The sequence below is a fragment of the Passer domesticus genome, chromosome 15 (genome assembly GCF_036417665.1).
Source record: "Passer domesticus isolate bPasDom1 chromosome 15, bPasDom1.hap1, whole genome shotgun sequence".
Taxonomy (NCBI): domain Eukaryota; kingdom Metazoa; phylum Chordata; class Aves; order Passeriformes; family Passeridae; genus Passer; species Passer domesticus.
In genome coordinates, this window is record NC_087488.1 from 3,013,275 (window position 1) to 3,034,698 (window position 21,424).

General features: G+C 44.3%; 1 protein-coding gene across 5 annotated transcripts in view; it reads left to right on the top strand.

Moving 5' to 3' along the window:
- The window catches only part of CREBBP (CREB binding protein), a 93,508-nt gene that overhangs the window by 24,773 nt on the left and 47,311 nt on the right, over positions 1-21,424 (top strand). For all 5 annotated transcript variants that reach the window (XM_064390319.1, XM_064390318.1, XM_064390315.1 and 2 more), the window contains one exon: positions 13,582-13,758. In XM_064390319.1, the coding sequence (XP_064246389.1) occupies positions 13,582-13,758 (177 nt within the window). The remainder of the gene's footprint in view (positions 1-13,581; positions 13,759-21,424) is intronic.

Sequence of the window (21,424 nt, forward strand, 5' to 3'; positions counted from 1 at the left end):
AAAGGATGAAGTAAATTACAGTTATTCCTGGACATTTGAGTATTTTAATTTGAGTTAATTTACTGCTGAAGAACAAGACAGTAATTGCTTTATGAATCTGTTGTGGTAGGCCTTGGTTACAGCAATTAGCTTAAAGTGATGGGAGACTTGGAGCTTGGCTTCCTCTGAACAGTGATAGCCAGATCATGATTTAATTATCAAATCTGATTCTTGAAATGTTACATTTTAAGGCTTTCTTGTCACTGACTTCAAAGTGAGTATTTTTAACTGAATGTTTTGTCAAACTGCCAAACCTGCAGGTTGGTTTAGGTGAGCGCTCTCACCTCAGCTCAGATAACATCATTGCCACCATTCTTGCACTGGGACTGAACTGGGACTGAATTCACTTTTTTTTTTTCTTTTTTTTTTGGTAACACCACTGGCTTTCTGCCATAAAATGATTAATCTTTTCCTTGCCTCTCCATCTGTCCCTCTGGCATATACATTCCAAGCGCCATGGTGACTTTCTTTTGGAACACATTACTATAGGATGAAATAGCAATTAGTAGAGACTTACTTTTTTTTTTGTCAGTAAACAGATGCAAGATGATGCCAGTGTAGTAAAGAAAGCCTGTCTTTCCCCTTCACAAATGAGCATGAATTCCTAATGGACCTGTCTTCTGTGCTTCTCTGGAGCCCTAATCAGTGAGGTGGACCTTGCTTCGTGCTGGAGGCTTGGGCCTCATTCCAGAGGGAGATAAGAGTCCAAAGAGCAAAGTCCTCAGCCTGTGCTTGGTGGAAAGCTGCTCTTTGGTATCGAGTTTGTGAGCAAAGCACTGCTGGGAGTTGGGGCAGCAGCTCCCAGGGGCTGAGGAGGGGTTCACTCCACAAGGGTGATGCCAGATCGTAGCAGCTCTGGAGCTCTGTGAGTTCTGCTCACCGGGGTGGTGAGGTGTGCAGATGGAAGGCACAGCTCCCTGTCTCTGTGTGTTACCTCTCTGGGAAGCAGGAGTCAGCATTATGAAAGCAGTCCTGTCCTCTTTCACTGTCACTAACAGCATTAAAAGCAGCTGAATTGCCTGTCAGTCTGAATTTCTTAGGTCTTCCATTACCTAGAGAAGATTGACTCCTTCATTCACAGTACTTTGTAGACTTCAGTTTGTAACTTCTGAGCATCTGAGACACCCAACTGTTTGATTTCCTTGTCTTGAGAGAGAGAATAAACATCCAAAGGAAGAGAGTTAAGACTATTTAAGCCAAGCAAGGTGATGTGCTGCTTATAAAAACATTTCAGTGGATGGGAAGAGAGAAAAAGGGAACAAAATGCTGAGTGTTGTAACCAACTCGTGTTGTAAGCCCAGATTTGAGGTAGGTGTGGTAATTTGATGGCAAGGGATTTAAAGGCTTAATCTAATAATGGAGTATGAAGTGGCTGATTTTGGTGAGGCCCATAAAAGAAGGAAATAAAGGGTTCTTGGGATGGCATGTCCAGAAATCCTGAGTCATCCCTGTCCTGTAGTGAAGTGGACAGCGACTGCCTGGAGGCAGGAGCAGGTAGCTGGGTCTGTCCCCAGTCATTCTCTTCATGCTGGACCCAAAGGATACTGCTTGCATGTGTAGGTCATGGTGGGAAGTGCAGAACTCCCATTTTGTGCCAGCTTGTTCTATTTTCTAAAATAAAAATAAGAGAGAGAGAAGTGTCCCCAACACCTCAGTGATGTAAGTGGGATTTTGGGTGAAGCATGAGATGCTGGGTAGCTGTGGCTCTGTAAGGGTTGGGGTGTTCATGCACAGCTGCTCTCAGTTTAAGGCTATTGATGAAGTGCAACCTTGAAGTTCCAGCTCAGGCATTCAGAAAGCAGCATCAGAGTTTATTTTACAGCAGCTCTGGAAGGGTGGGAATAGTTACTGTCTCCTCAGCCTTTAGTGTTTTGTATCACACACGGTTGTGTCAATGATACAGCAGGAGGAAATAGGGAGAACAGTCCTTCCTTGCAAATCCAGGGATTTAGAAGAAAGCAGTAGTGAGTGGCAGATGTGTTTTACTAGAGCAATTTACACTGGTGAACAGCCAAGCTCTCACGTATGCAACTCTTCAACACTGCTGTTAGTTTGTGAAGATCTGGCCTCTTATCAAAACAGATCAGATCTAGGATGCCTCTGCTCTCTCATCTTTAACTATGACAGGCATGTTCTGTTCTCTGAAATAATTTAAATTATTAATCTGGGACTTCAATTGGTTTTTAGCTTTTATACCATAGACTAAGTCCAGAATAATACAGTGATAGTGGTGGCTCACTAAAAGGCTGACTGTGACTTCCTCCTGCAGTTATTTTGTCAGGTTCAGAGGTGTGGGAAGGGTTTGGTTAGGAAAAAACCAAATCTGCTGTCCTGATCTTGCTGTTTTTTCTATTGCTAGAAAGATCAGAGTAGCACACCCAGTAGGCTGGGGCTGTGTGTCCTCACACTGCCACTGTGGAAGCTGCAGATCTTTACAACCCCCCCACCACGGGGGTCTCCAACTGTTTCCTGTCAAGCTTTCAGCTCCCTCCCGTGTCCTCAGATAATCTCTGAGGTGCTGACAGGACAATGCTGGCAATGGTGGTGGCTCCTCAGGAGCCCTGGATAGTGTCTGCTGCTAATGCAGAGGGTGATGGCAGAGGTCTCTGTGCCTTCCCTCATGGAGATGTCAGTCTGCAGGTCTGTCGTGGTTTATTCCCAAATTTAATGCTCCCCCTGAGGTTCTCCAACCCACACTGCCACTCACTAGTCCCCCTTTCCCTGCGGTGGGATGGAAGGGAGAATTGGAGGCAGAAAAGGCAGAGATCACAGGCTGAGATAAGAACAATTTACTGGAAGTAGCAATGAGATAAGAAACAGGAACAGCAATGGTATTAATAACGAAAGTATATGAGAGAGACAAGTGATCTGCATGAAAAATGCTCAGAACAGCGTTACCCCCTCTCCCTCCTGCTGCCTCACTGGGTTATCAGGAGGAGCCCCTTCTCTCCAGAAGAGACTCCTGGTTTTTGGCCATGGCATGAGGTGGTACAGAATAACCTCAGTGTCCTGTCTACTGCAGAAAATTAACCCTGTCCTGGCTAGAACCAGGACATTAACCCTTGTTCCATACCATGTATTCGTGTCCAATTCCTACACCTTCCAACTAGCTACATACATTTATATATATATATATATATACACACACACATCTCCCACAAGCAGAGATGCTGTTTCTGTAGTCAGTGGCCATCCCTCAAGATGTTTGTTGAGTTCATTTATTCCATGGCTGTGGGTTCTGTCAGTCCTAGGTGTCTTCCAGGGCAGGAGGGCTGCTGTTGGCCAGTTGCAGACTGCCTCAGGAGCTCACATAGCATGACGTAGGAAAGGCACTTGCCCTCTGAACATCCAGCCCAGCACTGGTAGTCAGGGTTCCAGGAGAAGCTGTGCCAGTCACTTTGGAAGCAGCTTGAACTTCTTCATGGGCTGCCAGGATCTCTTTTTCAGTTTGGGTGTACCAGGCCTTGGATCCTTTGTATCCCCAACTCCAGAGCCCATGGGGTCATGCTCAAGTCTCCCCAGGTAGTTTTTATCAGACTTGCCAGGAAGGACCATTCTCCCTGACTGTAGAGCATGGTTTTTACATCCTTTCCTGTCCTGACTGGCCCAGGAGCTACTGCTTGAACAGCCTTTAGTTTGATCTGTCCAAAGCTTGTTGTTGTTCACTTTCAAGTGTTGTTCCACTTGAAATCATTTTTCTTCCGTGTCACAAGATGGTGAGAGCTGACAATATATCTGTACTCTGGAATGTGCATCCTCCAAAAACCTACAGTCAGGCCTTTAACCTTACTTTGCTTTATGGCAAAACCAGGAGTATTTGGATTATCTTCTCCCCTTTATCAAAACCTTCCTCTGCCCTGTTCTCCCATAGAATGATTTCATCAACATGCTGTGAATGTTCTGGAGCCTCACCCTCTCCAGTGCAGTCTGGATCAGTCCATGACAAGTAGTGGAGCTGTGTTTCTACCCCTGCGACACGTCCATCTCCCAGTAATGGTGTGACTTCCTTCAGGCCACCACAGTCCACTGTCAGTCTGCACTTTCCACCGGACTGACACACTGGTTGTGTAGGGCTATTGAAGGGGAGCAGGTCTGGCTGAGCTCTCCAATCCACAGCCCATCCCACAGATGGGGTCCCTGAGGGTCAGCTGGTGCCATGAGGCCAACAGGGCACTGTTGTGGTAGTGATCAGTGCTTATTGTTCTTCATCCCTCCTCAGTCTCACAGTAGAAGGGTCCCCTGAGAGACCCGACAAGGAATTCAGCTGTCAAACTCTCTGTCTCCATAGCAGCTCTTCTAAAAGCCCTACAATTCCCTTTTGGGACCTTGAAATACCTCTCTTGAGGTGATCCAGGCCAAGGCTACCTGGGGCTTCTGGGCCAGTCACAATGGAGTGTTTTTCCTTTTATTCCCAGGCAAGCTCACTTCAGCTTTCAGTACAGTCAGCTGTTGGGATCCCCCTGCCACCCCAGAAACAGATGGATTCTGTCCCTGTGGATCTCAGTGGGATCAGGGGACGTTGTATGCCAGTGTCAACTAAGCCTTGTATTCTTGTGTGTCTGATGTGCTAGGCCATGGATCCACACAGCCCAAGAAATCCAACAGTCCCTTTTCTCTGCCTGGCTGGGAAGCAGGGCCCCTCTAGTTTTGATCATGGTGCTTGTTTCTCTCTTCTTGCACATATGAACCAGAGGTCTCTTCAAGAGAATGTGAAATAACATCAGCCCTTCATTCTGTCTGAGGACGTGCCCACAGGAAACTTGAGGGGCACTTATCCTTGAAGAACTTCCTGTGGTGGTTGTTCTTCCTCTCAACTCTCATGCTCGTGCTGCCAGGGCAGAAGGAGGGATTTTCACCCCTCTTCATGTCCTCTCTGTGACCATGCAGGTAGGACCAGAATTGCCTTGCTCCCAGTAGCAGAGATTCTGGTCTGTACTGGTGTCCACGTGGGACTCCTACTTTCTAGTTTGCACAAACTGGTCTGTCCACAGTCTTGGTCAGTCCTTCCACAGGTTGGTAGGGAGGAAAGAAGATGATCTTCATCTTGCAGAGTTAAGGAGTCCCCTGGAGCCCTGTTCTCATTTCACTGACATCATTGCCAGTGAGCTGGGCTATGGCCATGGCTCACTCCATGCAAACTTCCATTGCATGGATTGTGTACTTAGCATCCGAGGGAAATTAAAAACCCTCAAAAACTTTTGTGACAGGCCTGAAGGAGGAAATGAGAATGGAAAGCTGGGGGAAAACCGTTTTCTCCTGTCCCCCCACAGACTGTGTACGATAATGAAAGGATTCCCTAAAGGCAGTGCCGAGGCGAGGGCAGGAGAGCAGTGCTGCACACCCATCCCAAACGACCCTCATCGCTCTCGATGTGATCGTGCCATGAGCTGATACCCCACAGCACAGCAGCAAAGCCATCCTGCTGCCTCTCCCCGCTATGATGGGCACTTGAGGAAACAGGTTAAATACCACACCCACAGGAGCAGACAAAGCAGCGCTGTGACCAGCTCCGTGCCTAATACAGCAAATGCTCAGAGAAATTTGTTTCCAACTCGTTTCGGCAGATCTGTTGTTATCTCAAGCCTCGGAGCCTCTCGCTGGGCTCCAGATAAAGCTGTTGTGGTTTAAGAGTGGCGTTCCCCAATTTCGTGCTCGCAACTGAGACTGTCCCTGACCCCCTCCCCCTGCGCTGGGCTAGAGAGGAGAGAGGCACAGAAGGCAAAGATCACGGGTTCAGATTAGAGCAAGAAACAGCAGTGAGATAAGGAAACAAAGAGAGGTGAATGATTCACATGCAAAATGCTCAGAAAACCCCTTCTCCCTGGTAGAGACTCCCTTTCTCCTGCCCTCAGCAGTGATGGGAGGTGGTACAGAATGACCTCTGTGTCCTGGACGTGCCCCCTCCCAGCTACTGCAAAAAATAAATCTGTCCTGGCCAGAACCAGGGCTGTGTCATAATCTACCTGTCCATCTCTCTGCTCGGTAATCTTGGGAACTTAATTATCTGTGAGGCCATTAAGAAAAATGGGTCAAATTGACCAGCGATTTCCAAAGTGATTAGAGAAAAATTGATCTGAGGGAGGGGGAGGAGATGTGCAGTTTCCCTGGGATGCCTAACTAACAGTGTAACTGGTTTGTGATCCTGCAATCAATGTCAGTCTGAAGAGGCGACTTAATTGCTGCAGGATTGAGGAGTGGATGGAATTCTGTGCCGCAGTCCATCCTGTATGATCTCATGTCTTTACAAGAGCATCACCTGGAGCTGCACTCAGCCGTGCTCAGTAACACAGTTCTGGGGTACACACGAGGATGCAATTTTGATTCATTTTTTGGCTTCTGTTCTACACCTCTGCCTTCCTGGACTTGGTTCCCTGAGTTTGGTTAATGGGTTCTAGTCAGAGTCTCAGATTATTTTTGCTTCCAGAGATAATTTTTTCTTTTCATCTTTTGGTGTTGTCTCTGGACAAGCAGAAGAGAATTTGTAATTATCTTTCTATTATAAGGTTCCATTTTATAAAGACTAGAGCATATGGAAATGGCAGTGGTACAAAGACAGGATATCTCTGATTAGAGGCCTTATGATTTTTGTGAACTAACTCCTGTTGATGAGTAGAAGTACACACTATTTAAATAAAACATTAATATAATCTTAATGATTTCAGTGGTAGTCACTTCCTTTTTTTCTAATTTTGGCTCTGAATCTACAGAGTTTCTACTCCTACCTGTTGATCTGTCTTTGCTAAATAGAAAATATTTGTGTATCACCTTTTTAGTCTCAAAATCAGTACTTTAGAATCACATCAGCCCTTGCCTTAATAACATAAGCAAATTAATAAGCTTAACTAGTAAGCTAAATTAATTAGGCTATTATTGCAATTAGCCTGTCTTTGCCCATGCCCATTAGTCCTTTGAACACTACTTGAGGCCTCTCTGGATTCTGTCTAATTTACCTGTCATTCCTGAGCTACTACAGCGTGTTGGTCGTTGTTGCAGCAGCATTCCCATCACTCCAGACACCTAATGATGGCACTTTCCTCTTATCCAATTGTCTTTTCATCCCTCCTGTTGGCATGTTGAGAGCTCACATTTGTTCCTCTTCAAGTATTTTGCAGATTCATGGCTTTCAAAGTCTGGCCAAGCTTGTCTCATTTTCTTCCTTTCTTTCCAGGCTGTTTTCTAGTAAAAAAAACCAGCAGATACTGAACTGAATATTAATGATAACTATTTTTATTTTATAGGATTGGATCATAATCAGATTACTTCAGCCAGGCTTATTTTCCACTGAGCCCATGCTGCTTTGAGTTCTCTGATTCTCATATCAACCTTTCAGTATTTTTTCTGTTGTCAGCTCAGTCCAAATCTCATGGTATTGTTTTGGTTTTAAATACTTGGCCACAATAACCTCCTTCCATTTTTGTACAGAGTCAGTGCTTCAAAATTTAATTAAAATTAACATTTAACTTGGTGATAAGTTTCTTGCTTTGGATGTTTGTTTTGGGTAGTGTTTGGCGTTTTTTTGACTAATCTGTCTGGACCAGCTAATTAAAAAAAAAAAAAGAATGATGGTATTCACTTTAGGAAGGTAGTGGTGGTATAAGATACAAACCCAGGAGCATTATCAGAGGTGTGTGCTGCTCCTTGGCACATGCCTGCAAATGCAGGTGCTTTCTTTCTCACAGGAAAATTGAGGCTGAACTCAGTCTGTCCTGCCAGACCTTTTATTAAATTTGGAAACCCTGGAGTGAAAAGTGGGCTGGAGCAAGAGAGGAGAGCAGAATTTCCCAAAGGAAAAGGGATTGCAAGGAGCATAGCTGCATGCAGTTGTGAGGTTTCTGACAGTGCCTTGGAGAGGAGGCTAAAAAGGGAGCAGGAAATGATGTGCCTGTAACAGGGAGTGGGGTTTGTGTTGGTTGCATGGCCTGGGAGCCCTGGAGGAATGTGGAGTACCCTGAACTGCAGGAGTGAGAGCTGTGGTGCTGGAGGTGAGGGGACAGTTGATAAAAACTTAAAGGAGGAGGGAAGGGTAGAGTTTATTTACAGCCTGAACACTTGGTGTACAAGAGGGAGCACAACCCATCCCCTTGATGCTGGAGGAGGAAGTACTGTGGTGTGTCAGTGTTGCTAAAGAAGGGAGGGAAAAAGGAAGCTTTAAAAGCAGTGTGGAGATCCAGTCTGCTCCAAAAGGTGTCTTCAGGATTAGATTGGTGAACTTTTCACTGGTCACATCGCCTCTGAGCTGCACCCTCAGGTGAGGTTTGTAGGTTTGGTCACAGGCTTCCTCTATAAAATCTATGAAACTCCAGGAACTAGAGGAAATGGAATTGCTGTTCTGCTTTGAAGAGAGTAAGTAAAACAGGAGAAGCACCTCCCACAGCTGCTGCTCAGAGCACTGCAGTGTGATGGCTCCTGTAGTCCAAGGCAGCTGAACAAAGATTTGAAGTGCTGGGGGGGTTTCAGCTTGGAAGTTTGTACATTCCTTGGCTTCTGAGAGTAGAGTGAAATAGCCTATTTCCTATCCACACTCGGTAATAGATTCCAGTATCTTAGAGAGTTGCCATAGTGATAAAAAAGGGAACAGAATCTACTTGTCTTCCTGGGATAGCAGAATTATTAAATTAAATGCCTCTTTTCCATTAAAGGAGAGTGTCATTATCATATTTCTGAGAACTGTTTTAGAGCAGAAATAATGTGTTTAAGGTGGTGTCCTGCATTAATCGTGTTCCTTCTTGAGGCACCCCTAGCCTTAACTTGCTTTTGGGATACACCCCTTTATCTCCCCCACTGCAGCTGGTGGAACAGAGCAACACTTCTTGGGAAAGTCTGCTCTACCCCCTCAGAATTCATGCAGCTGTGACCACAAAGAGCTGGGCAAAAAGAAGCAAGATTTTCCCAAAATTGCAGCACAGAAACAGGATTATAAGACATGAATTGCAGAGGATGAGGTGGGATGAAAGGAGCCACCATAGGATGGAGTGCAGGGAACAGGGCTGAACATGGTGGCAGGAAGAGAAAGGAGATGAAATTATGGAGGAGAGCAAAGGCAACCTGCAGGGAACATCCATGAGCATAGAACAAAATGGGAGTGAGCAACAGAACCCAAATTGTCAGAGAGAAGCTTTCAGCTTTTGGTGACATGGAGATGCACTGGATGGAAGGTGGAGTAGCCCTGTGATGCACATCCATGCCTGCTCCATGCAGGGGGAAAAAGAAACAGCTCACACTGGATTACTCTTTGCTTCCCTTCCTTTTAGAAAAGTAAATCTAACAAGCTTTAAGCCAAATCCAAATCTTTGTGGTGGCTCAGAGTTCCCCATGAAAATGACCATTCTTACCAGGTTGTAAACTGGTTAACCAGTTTAAAACCAGTGTTCTTGCTGGTTTATCTTCTTTGGTGACTTTAATTACCTCAGGGGTAATCTTCCCCTGAACTATTTTGAGATCAGAGTTCTTTTCAGAAATATAAAAACAAAGGTCTTCTGAGTATCTGCCTTCCCTTACATGCCTGGAAAATCCCCTGGGAGCAGAGGCAGGAGTTGGGGTGTTTGAGCTTTCTGAGTCCTTTGCTCGGAGCTGCCAGTTTCCGTTTGCAGAATAAACAAATAGGATAAACTCTTTACAATGTGTGGGGTCAGTCTTCTGCATATATTTACCAGTTGTTTTTGAGATTTCAGTCAGCCATGGTTTAAAGTTCTACAGAAGTCACTGGGCTCAGCATTAAAGATAATTAACCAGGAATTGCAGTTTGTGTCTTTCAGTGTGTGACACTCAGGGATCTGCCTGATTCTTCCTTTCTTCCTCCTCCTGTTTGCTGCCTTCCCACCAGGGAGGAGCTGACAGTGCTTTGCTTTGCTTTGCTGGAGTCCCTACCTGGCTGTGTTGGGAATCAATTCCCAGCTGCTCCTCAGGGTACCAGGAACAGCTCTGGATCCCAGTGCTGTTTGTCAGCAGGCTGTTCTGCCGCTGAAACTCCTGGCTGATCCCAGACTTGGCTGGAAGCTGTTAAAAATGGATAAAAACAGGTCTCACATTGTGTTGTGCATTCTTAGTCTCTGGAAATCACAGTCCTGTTAATTTGAATTCTTCACAGGAGAAAGTGAGTTTAAACCCCCCTGAAACTACAAACATTTATCAGTTTTAATAAACTCATCTTGAGCATGATTCCTGCTAATTTTTGTCTCCATATTTACTTCAGTAATTGCCACCTAAGAAAGGTTTTTCCACTTATTCAGACTATTTAAAAAAAAAAAAAGAACTTCAAACAAAAAACAAGTCTTTAGTACTTTGTTTCATTGTCAGTAATTTACGAAAGTGAAGTGTAGGTTAAAAGGCAAGTCTGATGTTTTACAATGTTAGCAAATGTTGCTAGTTTTGGAGAGTTACAGACTGGTATAAGCTTTAGCTTTAGGTTCCTTTCCCTTATGACAGCACTGCTTTGGACACTGAAATACAATGTGGCAGAGAGCAGTTAACCTAAATACAAGGTTTCAAATGGAAGCCACTCTGCTTCCAGCTGGATTTCAAAGAATAGCAAAGCATTTCTTAAAATTTCAATCAAGTATTTATTACTTAATGACCACCTAGAATAGGAAAAATTATCCTCCTCCTATTAATCACTCATCTTGGAAGATTTGAAAGGTTGCTTTGTTGTTGTACAGAGTTGTGATCTGTCTAATAACAAGACCTATTGGAAAGGAAATGATAAAATAAAATGAAGCAACCATGTGGTGGTACTTGTTAGGATTGCAGAGCCTCGGTGCTTTGGAATCTTCTAGTCATTTAGAGTTTTAACAAACTTTAAAACTGTCTTTCAAGACCAAAATATTTCTAACATTTTTCCTAAAAACCTATTTTTAAACATTCTTTCTTCAATTAAACAGCATTAATATTCCCTGATAATGAGAACACCTCTCTGTTTCTTTTGGAGTGAGAACTTAAATTTAAGGTAAATTTGCTCAGCATTCTCACTGCCCAAAGAAAATCTCTCTTCTGCTCTTTGAAAATGCAGCTGGATAAGATTGTGCCAGAAGCCTTTTACACCAGGCTTCCCAGCTCAGCACATCCATTGGGCATTCTCTGCCTGCTCTGAGCCTTTTCCATCTCCTCCCTGGTGTCTGAGGCTGCTCCATCCGTGAGCTGCCAGCCCAGGGAGGGCTCTGAGGTTTGAGCAGCATTCCTGTCTCCCAGTTTGGGCTCCCCACAGCTGTCCCAGTGCTGGGGTGACTGTAAAGATCTGCAGGAAGTGTACTGGTGCTTGCCAGAAAAGTCTGTATATTATTCCATTCAAAAAACTCCTCCAAACTTTCAAGCAAGTTCAGAGAAGACTGGAAGGGCAAAGTCCTTCCAACAACGAAGTTTGTAGTTAGGAATTAGACATGAGGGGACTGACTAACAGCCCCAGAGTTAATGTTCCTATTTCTGGCTTCTGAAAGGTTTCAGTAGTTCTGCTAAGCTTTCTCAGAATCTCACTTTTAGTTTCAGAAATTTTCTTCCCTGTTGATCTGATAGACCCCTACAGCATTAATGAACAGCTGTCATTATCAGATGACACTTTCTCATACCTTGTCTGAAATAGTGGGTTGAGTGGGTAATTTTATAGAATGCTTTGCTATTAATTCTTCAGAGAAAGCTGCCAAAATCTGTGGTGTAATAAATAATAATTAAAATAATTTCTCTGAACATGCAGTCTGCAAAACAAACACAGAAATACGGAAAATTAAATTCTTGATATTTGTGCAATGTGATAGCAGCTAACACCACTTCTCTTTAAAGGCAGTCTTGGGACTAAACTTTAGATGCTAATTTTTGGTCTTACTTGCTATTTGAATTATTCAGCTATACTCTGGGACACAGCACAGATTTGATAACCTCATATATTGCAAAGTAACAGCTTTTGGGATTTTTTAAATGTGTAAAGATAGAACGTCTTGTACATGAAGAAAGGCCCAAATCTGGCAACAGTCACTGGGCAGGATGCAGGGAAAGGAAGCATTTCTTAACATAAAGCTGCTTGGAGAGTGGCAGGGCCAGCTGTCTGAAACCAGAGGGTACAAAGTACAGGGACAAAGAGGACAAGGCCCAGTCAAATTGTGTTTATTGGACTCTGCCCCAGTGTAATTTGCTGCTCGTAACTGGTGCTTCCTCAACAGCTCGTTCAGCCCGATTCCTGTAAGCATAAAAAGCAACCCCTGAATAATCCCTCATTATGAGGCTGTTCCAGTGATAAGCTGATGTGAGCAGCCCTTCTTCCAGCTATGGAAATAGTCCCTGAGTCCCTGCTGGCAAGGGAAGGGAAGAGACCAGGACCATAGAACACCATTCTGTCCATTTTTGTGTTGAGGAAGAAAAGGCTGGAGAGGTAAAGGGAAGAGGAAAATAAAATAGGATTTACTATTTCAAATAAAGGCTTTTCTCAGTGGTTGGATTCATATTTAGGACCAGGTCATAAAGTCACCTAGAAATCCTCCCAGTGTGAAGCAGGAGGGTGAGCAAATGTAATCTATTGAGTAGATCCTATGGGAGGGACTGAGGGGGCTCAGCCTGGAGAAGAGAAGGGTCTCAGGCTCTGCACAACTCCCTGAGAGGAGGAGGCAGCTGGCAGGGCTCAGGCTCTGCTCCCACAGAACAAGGGACATGATGAGAGAGCACACCCTCAAGCTGTGTCAGGGGAGGTCCAGGTTGGACATCAGGAGGAATTTCTTCCCAGAAAGGGTGGTCAGGCATTGTAAGGGGCTGCCCAGGGGGGTGGTGGGATCCCCATCCCTGGAGGAGTCAAAAGAAAGCCTGGACGTGGCACACAGGGCTCTGGGCTGGGTGACAAGGTGTGATGGGTCCCAGGTTGGACTCAATGGTCTTGGAGGTCTTTTCCAACCTCAGTGGTTCTGTGGTTCCAGTGGAGGAGATTTTACCATGGGGGAGACTCCTGCAGGCCAAGTGACTCTGTGGGTGTACAGTGTTCTCTCCAATCATTCAGGGGGAGCTGAGTCTCTGTTTTCTAGTCTTGAGGAGTTCTTGGGGTGTCATTTATCAAGTTTGTCAGTCTTAGACATCTTTTTGCTCAGACACTTCTCCTCGAGTACCAAAACATAAGTTGATAACCATTTGCTCGATGCCTCTATATATTCCCCTCCCTTCCCATCTGTCTGTGTGCAAAGTCATGCTTTGTGCTCAGAATGCACAAAGTATCACAGGATTTGAAGTTTGTTTGCTCTACTGAAGTTCCTGTAGTGTTGGAAAAAGTAATTTCTATTCATGTGGATTGAGAAGGATGATCTTGTGTTTTCCTTTGATTTTGTAAGTTGAATTGCAAGACTTCAGCCCCACACAGCAGTGTATATTTGTAAAACATCTTTTTAGGATATATTTTAACTTGGTAAAAGTTGTGAAATTGTGAATTTAATACTGAGAATTTAATATTGAGAAACTTACACTGGAATTTGGTCTCTGCGAATGCAAAGACAGATATTTGACATATGTTTGGATTTTTTTAATCTCCCTTTGGAATCACAAAAATTCTAATCATTTCATTCATTCACTCTTTTCCAGCTGGGAATGACAGGTAACACTACTCCCTTTGGGCAACCTTTCAGTCAAACTGGAGGGCAGCAGATGGGAGCTGCAGGAGTGAATCCTCAGTTGCCGAACAAGCCAGGCATGGCCAATAGTCTGTCTCCCTTCCCTGCCGACATCAAGAGTACTCCCGTCACCAGTGTGCCAAACATGGTGAGTTGTTCCTGCTGCTCCAGCATTCTTTACCTCTTCCTAGTGCTTTCTGAGTTCTTGGGTGATCCACCTTCTGCAACACTTTCAAATTACTTCTCCGTGGTCATTTAAGCATCGGAGTTGTCCCGTGGTTCCTCATTTCCACTCTGTGGAAAATGTGTGTGTATAAAACTTCTGTCCATTTTTGTGCAGTGGTTATGCTTTCTCAAGGATCACAGTTATAAAAACTGTATTGCATCCTTGCATTATGGCTGGTATATTTACTTTTAAACCAGATAAAAATGTCTTCTTCAGGTTCTGTGTGTCAATTAGAATATGTTGGGTACATCACCACCTTCCTGAAACTAAATAGTATCTCATGTCCTTTGAAACTGATGTGGTGAACACCCCAGATGCTTCTCACTTTATACTGTGGCTGACTTGCAAGAACAGTTCTTACTAGGACACCTTGCAAGTTTATAGTATGATGTTTACCAGAGTTCTCTTTATAAAGTTAAATTAAATATTCCCGTTTGTCTCAGGATGTTGCGTATTAATCAAACTGCTTGTGTTGTTTCTATGGAAACTCCAGCTTGTTGCATTTTATATTCTTATACATGATAGCAGTTACTATAGAAACTTGTAAGACCTGCAAATTGCTTATTTTTTAATTTAAATCAAAAAATGCTATTTTTTGGCACAACCAATGCTTGCTGTTCCATCACTGTATTTGCTACCTGCCTGTCACTAATAAGCTCTGTATGAGAGGCAAGAGGATGCAATAAACTTCCTCTTTTCTCCTTATTTTAGAGAATCACTTCCTAATTTTCCTCCAGTTATGCTGTGAAATCTTTAATATCATCTGTCATTTACTGTTTATGATTATGGAAAGGAGCTTGTGACTGGATTAACACCATGTTCAGAACACCACTGGCACTCATGCAGAATATTTGTAAAAGACAATTTGCTGCATGACTACTCTTATTGTGTTAAGTGTTTGGATCAGGTGTAAAGCAAGTGAGTTATTGTCCTGATGCTGCAGAAAACCCGCAGATCTCCCCAAAATGCTGTATTCATCTCAGAGACTGGGTAATCTTAAAGCCTAATTTTGTGTTTGTTTAAAAGTCAGGTTTGGGAAAGTCTGTCTTAATATACTCACTTACCAGTATAGGATGTAGTGGTCCATATTCAGGAGGAATAAAAAAGGCATTTGCCATCAAGGCTTGTCAGGTGATGGGAGAGAAATAAAATCAAAAACTGTTTTCTTTCTCCCATCTTGTCGAAGAGAAAGAGGAAAGTCAAGGAAACTTCCCAATAGTATCAATTGCAGTTTCAAAATGTCAAAAATACCAACTGAGAGAACAATCAGAGCCGTCTGTCTTTGTTTCTCAGGTGTCAGAAGCTTTGCATGTGCAATATATCTTCTTTCCCTCACACCACCACAGAGTAATGGCATTTCAGCCAACAGACATTGGCACTGTGCAGCCCAAAGCTCTCAGCTCACGTGGGGGTTAGAGGCATAGTGGTCCTGACAGGGGTGTAACTTCAAAAACTGAATTTCCACCTAAACATTTTTATTGCAAAGCCAAGAACTTAAAAAGAAATGTCACACTTGTTAGAATTTAACCTTTATTTGGCAGCAGTGGGTAAGGCAGTGTAATTATTTGGTAATAGCACATCCATGGCCATATGTTATTCCTTCCACAGGGACTTTGCTTTATTCAGTGAACAATATGAACAGAGCCCCTGGAAAGAGCACACAGTCAACATTTAGTTCTATTTTTGCAGCTCGGTGTGTAGCTGTGGGCATTGCTGGCTGAATGTTGTAATATATCTCACTTGGTCATTCCAAATGCTCTTTCCTGTGGCAGTCAGCACTGGAGCAGGTTTATGCTTTGGATTAGTTCATTTTCACAGCACCTCTCTGAGATAAAGATGTGGTGCCCCAGTTTTAAGCACAGAAGCACAAGGAGAGTAAGACTGGCAGAATCTGCTGACTCAGAACTTGAGGTCTGTAGGCTCTGGCTTGCTAAACCTTATTTGATATATAAGGCATTACCTAAGGGTAAAATAACATCCAGAGCACTTCCATGAGTTACAGAAACACACATCTAAGTGACATCTGTCACTCACATTGGGCAACCAAAATGTGACCCAAATGGCTGCTGTGAAAAGCTGCTGGTGACAGAGGCAGGTCCCAGAGCAGGGCTGCAGTCCTGCCCTGTGTTCTTGCTGCAATCCCTTTGCCATTTCTGTGTGCTGGGTTGCTTTAGTCCCTGGAGATGATGGTTTATTTAATGTGCTTGGCCTGGAGACACGGCCTGTCCTGCTCCCTGGGGGAGGCAGCAGTGATGTGGAAAAGGCTATTGTGTTGTGTTAACATTCATCAAAAATGAGCTTGTGGAGGGTCAGTTCAGACTACATCCACTACAGCAAGTGAAAGACAACTGCATATTTAAAAAAACCAAGAAAACCCCATACAGGGTCCTTTGTGGGATGAGTGCAACCACGTATCTTGCTAAACCAGCCCTCTATACCACCCTTATCTTAAAGGGCCCCCAAAGTACTATTCCATGTGAGAGAAACCCACGTGAATGACGACGCTGGTGGTGTGTGGCCTGTGTGAGGCAGGAAACCAGATTGCAGCATGGCACTGAACACTGTGGTTACCACAGGGGATATTTAAACAGGAGAAGAGGAAGCAGAAAAGTGCAGCCATTGTCTGAGGACTCCTAAGTCCTGAAAACCAAAATATTTTTAGATACTCCTTTCAGTCTTTAGCCTTACACCTTATATGTGTGCTGCAAAAGTAAATATGATTTTCTTAACCCACATTATTCTAATCATTACTGTGTGACACCCCTGTCCCCAACAGTAACCAGGACTTTTCCCACTGCCACGCATAACCTAGCAGCCAGGAAAAATGTGCTGCAGCTGTGGATTTGGATTTTTGATCCAAATTCAGGCTCCCACTCTCCTGAGAGCAGCACTCTCCTGTCCCCCCTGCCTGCCCAGTAAAGTGGGTCTCTGAAGTGTTAATTCACTGCAGCCCATGTTCCAGGCATGACCTTACACTACACCCTGAGAAGCACGTTTGGATTAATCTCTTTAATTAGAAAAGAAGAACAAACCTTATGCTATTAAAATGATTAAGAGGTCAGCATTAAGGTATTAATTTTCAGTGCCAGCAGGATGGATTGATTTTGTTTGTTTTAATGGTGATGGGCAGAATGGGCAGCTTGAAAACTTGAGTGAAAGGCTTCATTCCAAAAGAAAAATGTTGCTTGTGATGTTGGAAGTTTTAGTGAGACACTGCTGAGGCTCAGTGCTGCTGAAATGGCTCTGCTGCAGGACTGGCAGTGCTGTGCTGCTGAGATCATGCACGATCCCTGGGCTGTGGACAGCAGCCACGCTCTGCTCTCGGGCTCTCAGCGTGGTGTGCAGCCACTTTGGGAGCCAGCAGCCACTTTGGGAGCCAGCAGCTTCTGGTGCTGATGTGTGCAGGCTCTGGGAGGAGCTGCTGGGGGAGCCCTGGGAGGCTTTTCCACCAAGGCTGCTGAAGCTTTGTGCTCCCTGCAGTGCTGCCCGTTCCAAGGGTGGTGGTGGATGGTTCCTTCGTGGGCATACCAGTCAATCTGGTATTTCTGCATGGGTTAGGAGCACAATGGGGGAAGTTTGGCTTCCAGACATCAGCGTGGTTTCACAGTTATCCCTATGACCAGCAGATGGAGTTGAGAGAATATTGCTTTTTGGGAGTGAAGGAAATAATTTTTCTTCAATTCTTGACTTAGAATTGGAGCAGCATATCTTCTCCTGTGCTTTTTCTCCCTGCTCATCTCTTGCTGAACTGCTCTCTGTTGTGTTCTTCTTTGTTTCTTTTTGTGTCCTATGGATTTCTGTAATAACAGATTTTGATCAGAAGACAGAGGAAGTGACTGGGGGGTGAAGATGTCTCAGGTGTGCCTTGCTGCAGACCTCTGAGGGAGAGGAAAAAAGCTTTTAAACTGGGAGGCCAGGTTTAATTAGAGCAAGTAGAACTGTAGCTACTTAAAATAGACAACTGGTGTTTTATTCTAGAGAGCGGAAAGAAAAGGCTTTATGAAGAATCACTTAACTCCAGTGCCCTTCCAGGGGGAAGGCCTGTGTTCTGACCCTTTTTGTGATTTTTCCTCTCTTGCAGCACAGCCACTCTCCTCTATCCCTGTGGAAAGGTCTGTGGCTCTTGCACTGGCAGCATGCTGAGTGTCTGCTTGCTCTTCAGCATTCCCCCAGTCTCTGCTGGGCTTGCTGTCAGCTGTGCTCACCTTCCCTGTGCCTGCCCTGACCTCCACTCTGAAATTCAGTTTCTATATCACAAGCAAAGCTCACTCCTTCCCTTCCTCGAGAAAATCCCACCTGATTTACAACAGTGGACAGCTGGGAAAAGGCTCTACTTAGGTCTAAAGGAGAAGATCTTAATAACCTGGACACAAATCCAGCAGATGGTGTTCAGTGCCAGGGAGAGGACGTTGTTTTGTTGGGAGCAGAGCATCTCTGTCTTGCCCTAGTGCAGGAGTTCATCCTGGAGATGTGCATTGCTTTGAATGGTGGAATATTTTAGCTTTTGCATCATCTGTAAATACAGTGCCAGGCTGGCAAAAACTGACAAAGAGGAATGAATCTTTTCCCAATGCTCTGACCTGTGTTCCACTCTCCCCTCTCCCATATGCAAATACAAGCAGTGGAGAGTATCCATTGCTGTGTCCTACCTTATTCCAACAGCTGAGGTGCTCCATAGGCTTTCCTTCCCTTCCCTTACAAACTTCTCGTTTGTGCTTTATCCTTTTTTCTATTCAGGATTTGCTGTCTGGCATTTTTAATGTTCCTCATTCCTCAGGCTGTTTTGTCCCTCATTAAAATCCTGAGGTTTATGTAGGGTATGTAACCCCTCAATATTTGGCTCAGGCAATTTCCTATATGTGAGAGCTGGCATCTGTCTACACTTTCCTTTATTTTGTCCCTTTTTTCTACTTTGAAACACTTCTTCAGCAGTGTATGCTTCTTTGCATTTGCTGGTCCTGCAAATCAGAAAGATGAGATAAAAGTCCACAAGTTTATCTTTAAGAAAGATGGCTATCCAGCCTTGATGCCTAGCAGACTCAATGGCATAGAATTGAGCCCTTTGCTGGTTTTAAAACAAAATTCCATCTGCAATTAAATGCTAAGTGCACTGACCAGCTATTCAGGTTCTTTCTGTAGCCTGGCCATTAGAGCTTTTCCACCTTTGAGGTTGTCATGGGCTTGCAGGTTCATTTGCCACCTTCAGAGGTGGAAGTTGAAAGTTGAAAATATTCCTGTTTACCCTTGACATGCAAACTCTGCCTTTATCCATGTCAGTGCCAAAGCTCGGAGATAAATCCTGAGCTCTAAACACATTCTTCATGTTAAGACCACAGCCTCAAGCTGCTCCAGGGGAGGTTCAGGTTGGATGTCAGGAAGGATTTCTTCCCAGAGGGGTCTGTCAGGCATTGGAAGGGGCTGCCCAGGGAGGTGGTGGAGTCCCCATCCCTGGAGGTGCTCAAGGGAGGCCTGGAGGTGACACTCAGTGCTCTGGGCTGGTGGTAAATTGGGGATTGGGCACAGGTTTGCTTTGGTTATCTCAGAGGGCTCTTCCAACCTAAGTGGTTCTGGGATTCTGTTGGCTTTATGTTCAGGAGCTGGATATCTTCCTGCCTCTCCTCATTTCCTAGAGCACTGCCACTGCTCGGGTTGGTGCTATAGGCTGACATCACTTATCTCCCTCCTTCTGAGGCTGTGTCCAGTTTTTCTTCTTCTGTGGAGCCTTATGCCCACCATTCAGACTCAGACTCTGATTCCTCCTGCTCCCTGGGTGAGGAAATGCAGCACTGCAGGGTTTTGGGGCACAAATGCAAATGTTTGTGCATGCAGTGCTCATCTCAGCCCATTTGTGCACGTGTGAGCCTCCAACCTCTGGGGCCAAAGCAGACCCTGGTGTTCCTGGTGTCACAAGGATCCTTCCTGTTTGGACAGGACCAGGACTGAGAGTGACTGGTGGAACCAGGGAAACCATCATCCACATGAGCTGCAAGAAGTGTAAACAGGTTCTGTGTCACTTTCCCAGTGAAGCTCTGGTCATCAGGTGACTGCACTGGGGATTGTCTTTGGCCTTGATGCCCCCAGTAGCTGCTGCTTGAGCTCTCCTTCAGTTTTGGGACAGAATGATGCTCCCTGGGCTCTACAGAGCTGGTTCAGCACTTAATAGAGCATTCCTGCAAACCCTGTGGGCAGGAAAGATGTTTTGAGTCTTACTAGAAAAGTATTGGGACACTCATTATTGGAGTTGGTCACACTATGAAGACTTCATTCAGATAGAAATATTGCTAATTGAAAGTTCTATTTATATATATATTACTAATTGAAACATTTGCAGTTCATGTGTGTATCCACTTTGTGCCTGGTATTCCTTCTCTGGAAGGGACCTTCAGCATCACACTTTAAGCCTGTGGAACTGAAGAAGTTTGGGAGTGTTTCACCTTAATGTACCCGTGTGTGGGATCATGACAGTGGATTCTTAACCTCACTGAGATCTGCTGTTGATTACAAACCTCTTTCTAGAACTAAAAGGCATTTTTTTAAACACAGGATTTGTCCTCATACACTGAAAGTCACATTCTTCTATCAGGGAGAAGGAAAAAAACATGGAAATAAACAGAAATTACAGAAGAAAAGTATTTTAAAACCATAATGTTCTGTAGAGTGGAGCTGAGGCAGAGTTCTGTATTGCATTGTTTACCTGCTGTAAGATTGCCACTGCTGCTGAGATTGCTGCCTACTTTTCTAAGAAAAGGTACATAGTGTTCCATCCCAACAATGTTGAGTGGTTTTGACTATAAATACATAAAAACGTGGAGAATTGCTGGTCACTTCAGTAAAGTAAAACCACCAGGGAACTTTGAGTCCATCCAGGTCCTCAAGAAGGAGATACTTGTGCATCTGTGCTGCCCAGACGTGCAGGAAGCTTTTGCCCTTCAGGATAGGGACAGGGCAGAACCATCTTCCTCTGTGATTGAGTTTCCATAATTTTTAAGGGAATAGCTGCCTTACCCTATAGAAGTATGCATAACTCAGTTTCTAGAAAACTGATTATTGACATTCCCATCTCTGTCAGAGGCTTTAACAGATTTCCAACCCCTGATCCATTTGCTCTGTTGATGGTGGAGCAAGTGACAGGAGAAGCAAAATTATCTTATTTGCCTTATCTGACTATTGAATTACTGATTTTAATTGTGGGTACAGAAGTGCCTGAACTTCCTGTTTCAGCAAGAACAGTGTCAGTCAGTCAGGAGAAGCAACCTGAAGAAGCTTTATATTCTGAGGGGTTTTTGTGCCTACCAGCAACAGCTGATCTGGAGTGAGACTGCTTTGTTCTTCAAACCACTGATACTCTGCAATTCTGCTTTTTTTTTGTTACTCAATCTTCAAGTTACCCTCCTGGCTCATGGCATCTGTGCTGATACAGCTGTGTTGTGTCTGTTAACTGGAAGGGTAATAACAAAAGGAGGACTTGGCTTGGGAAACAATTCTTTGACTGGGATGAAAGCATCGCGTCCAACAAGATTTTCTTTGGCATGATCCCTGTATTTTTCTGCAGATTAGCTGAACTAATTGTTTCCTATTTGTGACCTAA